The sequence below is a fragment of the Aquarana catesbeiana genome, linkage group LG02 (genome assembly GCF_042186555.1).
Source record: "Aquarana catesbeiana isolate 2022-GZ linkage group LG02, ASM4218655v1, whole genome shotgun sequence".
In the NCBI taxonomy this organism is placed as follows: domain Eukaryota; kingdom Metazoa; phylum Chordata; class Amphibia; order Anura; family Ranidae; genus Aquarana; species Aquarana catesbeiana.
The window spans coordinates 424941161-424952485 of NC_133325.1; the positions used below are offsets into that span (position 1 = coordinate 424941161).

Consider the following 11325-nt stretch of genomic DNA (forward strand, 5'->3'; position numbering starts at 1 on the left):
CACCATCGTACTGCAACAGGTGGGCAAAAGACCTTGGTTCTGCTCAACTTCTCGAAGACTGGCGCAAAATGTGGGAGGCCTTGTTTAAATTTTCCCATAATGTCCTGGCTCTCGAAAAATTCCTTTAAAGTTATATCCGGTTGATAACTTTCACCAGCTAGATTTGTGAAATGTCTACCTTCGTACCCGTCCAACTGTTTTCAACGTTGCCCAGATCTGGGCTATAAAACACCATATGGGGGACCTGTCCCAAAGTGCGGAGGCTATGGATTAGGGTATACGGGTTGATTGATACGGTTCTCCATGTAAATTTACAAAAAGATCCATGGGAAGCTCTCTTGCATCAACCTATCGGGAACGCACCCTAACCACTCACATTTTTATGGCAAGGAGGCAAACCATAGCGTGGTCTTGGAAAACGCTCCTCCTTAGTTTTGAAGAAGTTAAAAATTGGGTCCGTGGCACGCTCATTAACGAGAGGTTGACGGTGATCCTTGGGAATATGTACAACAAATTCCAACGGATTTGGCAACCCTGACTCAACCACTTTCCTCCTCAAATGACTTCCAGTTTCTTTTACCTTTTTTTTAAATCCTTTTTTATTGAAAAAATCACATTAAAAAACAAGAACTCACAAACAGGGACTGACGTAACCAGCATCTACGCAGTCTTTGTATTTACCACATTTGTACAGTAGTCCACATTATAAGCAAAGAAAACGATCATCAATAAAATACCCTCCTTTATCGAAGGGATATTCAAGATTTTTCCCCTTTTTCCCTATCCATCCCCCTACCCCCACCATTAAATCCCCCTCCACCTCCCTTCTACCCCAACCCTTCTATACTTCATTCTCCCCCTCCACCATTCATTCTATGCTCCTCCCACGTCACCCAATGCTTCCATATTTTCACAAATTTTTTGTAGTTACTTCTATATATATATATATATATATATATATATATATATATATATATATATATATATATATATATATATATATATATATATATATATATATATATATATATATATATATATATATATATATATATATATATATATATATTTTTCTCTCTACTAACTTCCTCCTTTACTTCTTTCACCCATTCCTCGAACGTCGGGGGTTCTTTTCTCTGCCAGTTCTTAGCTATGAGCTTCTTCCCTTGAAACAGGCACCTAACTATTGCGGTCTGTGTATCCCTTGCGGGCTGTTGTTCCTCCATCAGGCCCAGTAGACAGGTCTTGACACCCATGCTCAATGATGTCTTAAAAATGAAATTTATCCTGTCCACTATACATTTCCAATATCTGAACAATTTGGGGCACCACCAGAACATATGCAACAGATCTCCCCTCTCTCCTCCACACCTCTGGCACCCTGCATCTACCCTCTTCCCCATCATAAACATCTTTAGTGGTGTAAAATACACCCTATATATCAGATAGATATAGGTGGGATACTGCCTGTGATGGGGAGAGGAAGACCCTAGGTCCAGAAGACAAAACATACTCCCATTGACTGTCTGACATTGGCCCAACCTCCTCCTCCCATTTCTTCCTATTTTTGTCTTCCGCCCTGTCTCCCTGGACCGAAACTCTCAAACTACTGTACGTATCGGAAATTAAGCCTTTCGTGGATTCTGCATCGATCAGCTTTCTCAAAGAGGTCATATCACTCTATAATGGCTCCTTACCATTAAATTGTGCGTCTAGGGCATGCCTTAATTGCAAGTATCTGTAGAATGATCGGTTGGGGATCGCAAATTCAATCACTAGCTCCTGGAATGTTTTTAGTCTCCCAGCCTTATAAAGCTGCGGTAAATAATGGATGCCCTGCCGATCCCACTCCTCAATCTTCCCCATTATTTTTAACTCATTGAGCTTACTGTTTTCCCATAATGGGGAGAACTCCGAGAAATCCACATATCCCATTATTTTTTTAACCTTAGTCCAGCTCTTGACCATCAACCGGGTGGTGGGACATCTAGTTTCAAAGGAGTCTGCCTCCAGCGCTTCTACTATGGAATCATGATTAGTGTCGTTTAATAAGACGTTGTTCCCCGCTACCCAATTCCTGGGCCTGTTACTCCCTCCCATATGCTGGATCTGAGATGCCAAAAAATAGCATCCCGGATCCGGCACTCCCAACCCACCCTTCTCTCCCGGTCGCCGAAGCATCTGCAGGCCAATCCTTGCTGTCCCACCCTTCCAAATCAGCTCTCTAAATAGGCTATCCATTTTATTAAACCAACGTTTAGTAATCCAAACAGGTGAGTTGTGTAAAATATATAGAATTTGCGGCATCCAAACCATTTTTATCAGATTACAGCGCCCGGCGACCGAAAGAGGCAGCCGTCCCCACACCCGACATTTCTGTTTAAGCTTTTTCATTAAAGGAACTAGGTTTTCTGCAATATAATGCTCCGGAACCCTTGAGATATTAATCCCCAGGTATTTCAACTGGCTTACTACCTTAATTTGTGGAGTTTGGTGCGGGAGGGGCTCCGTCAGAGGGTCTATGGGTAATATTGCTGACTTTTCCCAATTAATTTTTAACCCGGAGAAATGGCCGAAATCCTCAATTATCCCCATGGCTGTCCTTAATGTGTCCTGTGTGTCCCCCAGGAACAACAAAATATCGTCCGCATACATTGCTATTTTCTACTCTCCCCTCCTTCTTTTAAACCCCTGAACCCCCCGAGATGCCCTTATGGCCGACGCCAGCGGCTCCATTGCCAGGGCAAACAGGAGGGGTGACAAAGGGCACCCCTGCCTGGTGCCCCTTCTTAATTGGAACCATTCTGAACAATCGCCATTGACTCTGATCTTAGCTTTTGGCTTGTCATATAAAAGCCAGCGGACAAAGCTGGGGCCAAATTGGAGTTCCGGTAGCACCTTCCAGATATAGTGCCATTCCAGGCAATCAAATGCCTTGGTTGCATCTAACGAGAGGAGAGCTCTCTTACCGCTATTTACTGTGGGGATCTGCATATTTAAATATACTCGTCTTATGTTCGTACTTGTAGCTCTGTCCGGGATAAACCCAGTTTGATCTATATGGATTAGCTTTGGAATTATTTTCTTTAGCCTTGTTGCCAAGGCTTTTGCCAGAATCTTCACGTCCGAACATAATGATATCGGTCTATATGATGCCACTTCTAACGGGTTTTTCCCCTCCTTCAGCAACATTATTATGATGGCTTCTGTCATAGACGCAGGTAAATTATCGTCCTTCCTAGTGCCGTTTAACACTTCCAAAAGCATGGGGAGCAAAAACTCCCCATACTTTTTGAATATTTCTATGGGTAAGCCGTCGGGGCCAGGGGCTTTCTGATTTGCCATATCTGCCACAACCCTTTGTAACTCCTCGAGTGTTAGTGGGGCCTCCAACATTTCCCGATCCTCTTTCGCAAGAGGGGTTAATTTCATTTCCGCCGCCACGTCTTCCTGTGCCGAACTTTATAGGTTTTTAAAGTATTCCCTGAACTCTTCTAATATTTCTGGGTTAGTGTTTTTTATTGTTCCCTCTTTTCCTTCAATCGCTGGTATGGAGTTTGGAAGGGCATTGGCCCTGATAATCGGGGCCAATGTCCTCCCCACACACTCCCCCTCACAGGCGAACCTCCGTTTTTGAAATAGTTTTTTTCCTCTCCATTTTTTCCAGAGCCATTCTACTATACTCATTTTGCCTCTCTACCCATGCCTCGTATCTAGATGGGGTTGGTGCCTCAACATACCGTTCTTCCGCTCTTCCAACCCTCTCCTTGACTTTTAGTTCTTCCATTTGTGATTGTTTCTTAATGTGGGATATTTTTTGAATTAGGATCCCCCGGAGGAAAGCCTTCAGGGCATCCCAAACTATCCCTAATGGAGCAGTGCCTAAATTTAAATTTGCGAATTCCACCAACCTTTCCACGACAAAACCTGTATCCTCAATAATCTCGAGCCAGAAGGGATTTACTTTCCAATCGCAATTATTAAGGCCTCTCTCACCCTTTAAATCAATTGTCACTGGTGAGTGGTCCGAAATCCCCCTTGGCTCGTAAACTATTTCTTCCACTATGTCTAGCGATTTCCTCATTGCCCAACTCTAGATCTATTCTGGACAGGGTGGCATGTGTCCTGCAGTGACAGGAATATTGTCTCACCTTGGGATGCCTCTCTCTCCAGATGTCCATCAAACCCACCTCATCACAATATTGTGAAAGAGGACTCTTAGATGTACCTCTACCCAGCTTTTTTGATGGGAACCTGTCTATTTCATTGTTCATAGCCATGTTGAAATCCCCGACCGCTATTACCGGGACCCCTGAGAAACCCGCCATAAATCCAGTTAGGTCATCCAAAACCTCCCTCCCAAATGGGAGGATATAGATGTTAGCTAATACACATTTCCTATTCTCAATTATACAATAGAGAAAGATATACCGTCCCAATACATCCACCTTGCTCTGGCTGCAGGAGAAGGCCAACCCTAATTTTATCAAAATACTCACACCTCTTGAGTTCGAGGTGCGAGTAGAGTGATACTGTATCTGAAATTTTTTGTGATCCATTATCTTAATTGAGTCCTTATCCAGGTGCGTCTCCTGCAGGCAGAGTATCTGAACCCTCCCCTTGTCTGCCATAGAGAAGATCGTCTGCCTTTTCAAATTATCTTTTACTCCCCGAACATTCCAGGAACATATAGTGAACTTCTTTTTTAAGTTCCCAGTTCTATTACAACCACCTCTACCGTGCAACAATATATCCTATATTCTTATATCCCTTAGCAAAATTAAACCACCTCTTAATGTAACTCCTGTGATATTTGTGAGTTGAACTTCCCCCTGCTTCTCCCACCCTTACTTCAAAATCAACATTCCCCCCTCACCACCGCACACCCATACACACATTCCTCCCCATCCACCCCACCCCCCAACTATTTTTTACCCCATTGCCCAATTTTGGGCCTAACCCTATGGCTTCTATAGTAACCGGCCACATTTATTTAAGGTGAGAAAAACCGAACTACACCCCCCGGACCCAGTAAGAGGGGAGCTATCCCCAATATTTCCATTGTGCCTATAAACTATCAAATTTACATACTCACCCCCCCTCCCCACTCCCCCCTATATCTATAGAAATGTGCGTATTACAACACTAAAAAAAAAAAAGGGGGGGGGGGGGACAGGAAAAAAGGGTCCTCTCTTGACTTCCAAGTTCCTTGCTTTTTCTACCTTTCCTCTTCTTGCTGTACTCTTCCTATATTTCTCTCTAGCCAGGTTGCGACTTCGGTGGGAGTGTCAAAATATTGAGTTTCCCCCAATGCCACTATGCGCAAGCGTGCTGGATATAATAATGCATAATTGATTTTTAGCTGCTGAAGCTTACGCTTGCATTCCAAAAATTTTGCTCTCTGCCTCTGGAGCTCAGGAGAAAAGTCCGGATAAATTGAGATCCTTGCACCTCTATATTGAATATTCTTCATCTCTCTTGCCTTCCGGAGAATAGTGGTTTTATCCCTAAAGCATAGCAGCTTAAAAATCAAGGGTCTTGGATAACCTCCTGTAGACCGTGTCCTAGTGGCCACTCTGTGTGCACGCTCAATGGAGAAAAATTCTGAGAGTGATTCCCTCCCAAATCTCTCCTTTAACCAATCTTCCATAACTTTAACAGCATTATTGCCTTCGCAGCCCTCAGGTAGACCCAGCACCCTTAAGTTTTCTCTCTGCGTAGTCTGTTTTCCATACTGTCCATTTTTTGCATGCATTCATTAAGTTGTTTTTTCATAACTGAGACTTCCTGTCTTAAAGGAAAAACACCATCCTCCATCTGGCTAATCCTGTCTTCCAGGGCTGCTGTTCGGGTGCAGACCACCTGCATATCATTTTTTACCGACAATAATTCATCTTTAAAGCTTTCCATTTGTGCTGATAAACCAGTGATAGATACTTTACAACTATTTACTGCTAGAAGAATGTCTCTCAGTGACTGCTCCTTCTCGGCTATTGGTACTACTTGGCCATCTCCTATTTCCATATTTGGGCCAGGACCCCCCTCCACCATACCACTGGTCCCTGGATCCAATGGTACATTCACAGCTGCACCCCCAGTGGGGGCTAGGCTTCTCCTCCCAGGCTGGCTAGTTTGGAGTTGAGTCCCCCCTGCATGGCTGCTCCTTTTTAGGTGTCGTGCTTACCAGTTGATTCGGTGTATGGAAGAATCGCTCCAATTTGGCAGCTACCTGGCTTCCTTTTTCTTTAGTATTACGCTGTGCTAGAGCCCCTGTGCCCTCCTGTGCTGATGCCTCCTCCAGCCCCTTCTTTCTGGTCATGGTGGACTGTTTCTTTTTCAGTGTGTACATATCCGTATATATCCCTCAGCGAGGGTTGTCACGGCCTCACTCTCCTCTGACTATGAAATGCTAAGTGTCCCGTCACAGTAAAGAGGTTCAAGTTGCTATATAGGTTGCTATACAGGTTAACATCAGCCCTCTCACTATGTCTTCCAGCTCCTGCTGATGCGGGTCACTCACCCCTCCAATTCAGGGCTGACGAGGCACAGGTCGGCTCAACTCATACGGCTACCATCGCCGCTCTCGCTCAATCCCAAGCAGGCACGCTCCCCTCTCTCTCACACAGGCGGCGCGCAGCTGTCAGTCCTCCCGGGATAGCTTCGAGCGCGAGGATTGTTCCGCTGCTGATACCGGCTCTCCTCCACTCCTTGCACAGCGTCTGTTTCCCAAAAATAGCAGGCTCCACGAGGACGAGTCAGCAGCATCTCCCACTCCGCTTTACCCTGATGTTTTCAGCATAGGAACGGGGATTGAGCGGGGACTGGGTCCAGCTGCACCTCTCTCCCTCACCTCAGCATCTGGTCACGCGACTTCCAGTTTCTTAGAACTGCGATTGGGTTTCACAGGGGATATTCCCCCCCCCCCCCCCCCTTGACAGGCTATATATGCTGTGACCAGTTATTCCCATTTCACTCCCTCTTCCCTCCTACACAAACTTTCCCCAAATACCTTCCCCCTCCCTACACCCCCCTGGGAGGGGAAGGCCTCTTATTCAAATTTTTTTTTTTTTTTTGGACTCGAGCTGTTAGGATGGCAGTGGAATGAAAAGTATGATCTTGACTGCCTTGTTCCCTTTTGCGTTAATTGTGAATGCACAATCTCTTTATTCTACAAACGCTTTGTCTGCCGTTACAAATAGGCACTTCGTAAAAGGTGTGTGTTTGTTTTTTTTTTTTTTTTTTTTTTTTTTTATGCTATATCTTCTTATATAGCCATAGCCTTTCATGCCCTACAGACAGGGAGGAAAGTCTGTACACTGTATTAAAATCTTATGCCTATACATTGATTGTGTACTGCCTATATCTGTTTTTATTTTTTATTAAAACTACAATAGATTTCAGTAAAAGGAAGCTATCTTCAGGCCTGTCACGCGACTCACGGCTGCTCTACACCTCTGATCCAGGGGTACGCAGGAGGGGCCGGGTTCTCGCTCTAAAATCAGCTGGGGAGGTCATGTGACCGCTCAGCCCCTCCTGCTGTAGCCCTGGATTGGAGATGTAAAGCGGCCGCGAGTGACGTGACTGTCCTGATGATGGCTCTAAAAGGGTATTTACATGCCTCGTTTTAATAAAACACTTATACAGTGTGGTATGCCTAGCTATAATAGGGTTTGGCAGTCACCATTTCTAATATTTTATTTCTACTAATGGCAGTGGGCAGAGACACAGACAGGGAGCTGGCAGGAAGGAGGGGGAGAGAGGAATGCTGCGGATGACGAAGGGACATAAACTGACCACTGTAGTCAGGGCTTGGCAGCCATGATTATCGTGGTCAGCGTAGAGAGGGGGAGACAGGAAGTGGCAGGATCAGCCAGGTTTTTACAGTTTAGAGAGGGGCAGATTAGACAGCACAAGCACTGTGCTGTTTAACCACTTGCCGACCACCCACCGCAGTTGTACTGCCTCAAGGTGGCACGGCTGCGCGAAACTAGGTACCTGTACATCGTTCTGTGCAATGGCCACTGCGCGGCGGACGCCTACTGGCCACATGGGGAGACAGTCGGCAGGTCCAGCGAATGCAATGTCCGGCAGAACCCGCCGATCGTTCCCCAGAGAGAGAACGGCGGTCTGCCTATGTCGGGGTGTCCAAACTTTTTTCAAAGAGGGCCAGATTTGATGAAGTGAACATGCGTGAGGGCCGACCATTTGCCTGACATTCTTTGAACCATTAAAATTGGATCTAAGTGTGTTCGTCCGAGCACTAATGCACTGCCCAACAAGAATTCTGCCTTTGTGGCTGTGTGTGTGGTGAAGAGATGAGCTTGGACTTGTTGGGATATACCGCATTTGTCGGTTTATAACACGCACCTTCACTTTAAGAGGGAAGTGTCAGGAAAAAATCTTACATTTTGAGTAAAGAACTGTGAAGCAAAATAAGGGGCGGGACGAGCGCCAACAAACACAGGATAAACTCCTGTTTTCTTGGCGGCCTCTTTAATAGAAAGTCCCACCTCCTATGATGGACAGTACAGTTGTCCAATGGCAGTGCAGGAGACAGGACTTCCTTTTACAGAGGCCGCCGTGTAAACAGGAAATACTCCTGTATGCACAGCACTCGTCCTGCCCTCTCCCTGTCCCTCCAAGGCAGCCAGCATGTATATCTTTTCTGCTATTTAGGAATATGGATCACTGTGTCCATGCAGTGAGCCCATATTCCCCCCCCCCCGCCGGAAAGCGCAGACGGGGAACACACTTAACCCTTTGATTGCCCCTGATGTTAACCCTTTCCCAGCCAGTGTCATTTATACAGCGTCTGTGCATATTTTCAGCGCTAATCATTGTAATAATGTCACTGGCTCCCAAAAAAGTGTCAGGTGTCCAATCTGTCCCCTGCATTGTCGCAGTCTTGCTAAAAATCGCTGATCGCCGCCATTACTAGTGTAAAAAAAAATGCCATAAATCTATCCCCTATTTTGTAGACGCTATGACTTTTGCGCAAACCAATCAATATACGCTTATTGGGATTTTTTTTTTTTTTTACCAAAAATATGTAGCAGAATACATATTGGCCTAAACTGATAAAATTTAGATTTTTAAAAAAAAATGTATTGGATGCTTTATAGCAGAAAGTAAAAAACATTTTTTGTTTTCAAAATTGCCTGTCTTTTTGTTTCTAGCGCAAAAAATAAAAACCGCAGAGGTGATCAAATACCACCAAGATAGAGTTCTATTTGTGGGGAAATTTTATTTTTTTATTTGGGTACAGTGTCGCATGGTCGCGCAATTGTCAGTTAAAGTAGCGCAGTGCCGTATCACAAAAAATGGCCTGGTATTTAAGGGGGTAAAACCTTCCAGTCCTTAAGTAGTTAATCTGCTTTTTTTTTTGGGGTTGACAAACTCTTTAAGCGCTGCACAAACTTTTGGCTCTATATAAATCCTGTATAATAATACTTCACTAGCATAGTAGACTTTTCAATGACATAAACTTGGATTACTGGCATGCATGCACAGGAGAGGCTGAACCCAACTGTATAGATTGTCAATCGGAGGCTGTGTGTGCATGTTTCTTCAGTAGAGGGGGGGGGGGGGATGGGGTAGGGGCAGGCATCAGTAGAAGGGGGGGGGGATGGGGTAGGGGCAGGCATCAGAATTAATCAGTGTATGTATGTATGTATGTGTATATATATATATATTATACATTATAGAGAGAGAGATATTATATCTATCCATTGTTGTACTGTTGCTCTTGCCTGTATACTGTATTAAACTTTTATTTATTTATTTTTTCCAGATGTGTCTTGAATTGTTCACTTAGCCGTCTGGGCACCAGTTTCCACTTTGGGTTTACGGCTGCTCTACATTCTTGCCACCTGTGAGGTGCCATGTTATTAATATCAGTTTTTCTTCACATTGTGTTATCCAGAGAATTTTAACGTCATTGCTGGCTGCCTTCACACTTTTTTTTACATTTTTTTTTTTTCACTGCACAGACTTTTGTTCAAGGACTGCTCCTCTCAAAAAAAACAACTGTAATCCAACAGATTTTTATTTCAAATTTTTTTTTGGCTTCAGGAATCTCCATTAGTGTCCCTATGTCCGAGGCTTCTGATACAAGGACATTCTTGGAATTTTTAGTTTGGATTATTTTTGCCTTGTTTGATGCACTACAATTATGTTTTTTCCCCATATATTGGGAGGAGCCTCAAAAAGGATATACAAATAAAGGACCATACAGACTGTAACTGTGGTGTACGTAGTGAATAGTGATTGTAACCTGATGTATACATAACTGCACCCTTCTGAGACTAATTCTAAAATGCAAGCTTTTTTTTTCAATTTGCATATGTTTTTGTTTGCTACAGAAAAGCATTGTTTTATTGAGTTTGTACAAAAATATCTGCCAGAAGTTGGAGTGTTCAAAAGAAAAAAGAAGGTTTTTTTGTTTTTTGTTTTTTTTTGTTTTTTTTGTTTTCGCATGAAAAATAATGTATAGGCAGACTGATTTTATGGGAACTGGAGCTGATGCTTGTTTCTACCAGTTTAATGTTTTGGTTTTCTCTCATTTCAGTTTGGGGAATGAAACCCAAAAGCTAATTGGTTGCTCTAAGCAACAGCCCTATTTCTCTTTGGCTCTAGTTTTTATAAATTGGTCCGAGTGTATGTCAGACTGTACATGCAATTCCTAGCTCTTTGGGTGGCGAGGGTTTGAATGAAGTAACACATAGCCTTTATATAATATTGTGCCTCTAATGTCATTTTGAAATGGTTGAAATAAAATTACCTGGGGTGAGAGTCTCTCTTTATGAGCAATTTTGATCGACAAATATATGTTCATTACCGAATTACACATTGTATGTTAGTAAAGTAAACCTTTTTATGCTGTGAACCAATAGAAAAGTAGTGGTAAAATGCCTGCGATTAAAGATATTAGGTTTGTTTTAGAACTATGGATGCACCGATACCCCTTCCTTCTGAGAGCAGGGTAGTTGAGGGTGGGTTGGGATAGGGGGGTATGTGAGGGCAGGGTAGTTGAGGGTGGGATAGGGGTTGAGAGTTGGGATGCAGCTGCTCATGCAGCTGCAACCTCTGGAGCTGGGACCAGCTGAGCACTGCTAGTGCATCTGGTCCTGGGCAACTGGGACTAGGGGGAACTCGGTGGTGGGGCCAGAGGTAGGAGGACCAGTGTACTGATATAGACTAGGCTGGTCTTCAATGTAATTGTGTGGAGCGCTGCTGTGGATTAACCTGCCCAAACCGGAAACTGGTTAAATGGTCTACCTTCTTTCCCCGGCACCCACTGAACATGGGACCTGGAGACGTTTTTAT

General features: G+C 44.0%; 1 protein-coding gene across 1 annotated transcript in view; it reads left to right on the forward strand.

The window, feature by feature from the left end:
- The window catches only part of AKIRIN1 (akirin 1), a 32998-nt gene extending 22189 nt beyond the window's left edge, over positions 1-10809 (forward strand). The window contains exon 5 of the mRNA XM_073615495.1: positions 9791-10809. Within this exon, the coding sequence (XP_073471596.1) occupies positions 9791-9801 (11 nt within the window). The 3' untranslated portion in view covers positions 9802-10809. The remainder of the gene's footprint in view (positions 1-9790) is intronic.
- The last annotated feature ends 516 nt before the right edge of the window (positions 10810-11325 follow it).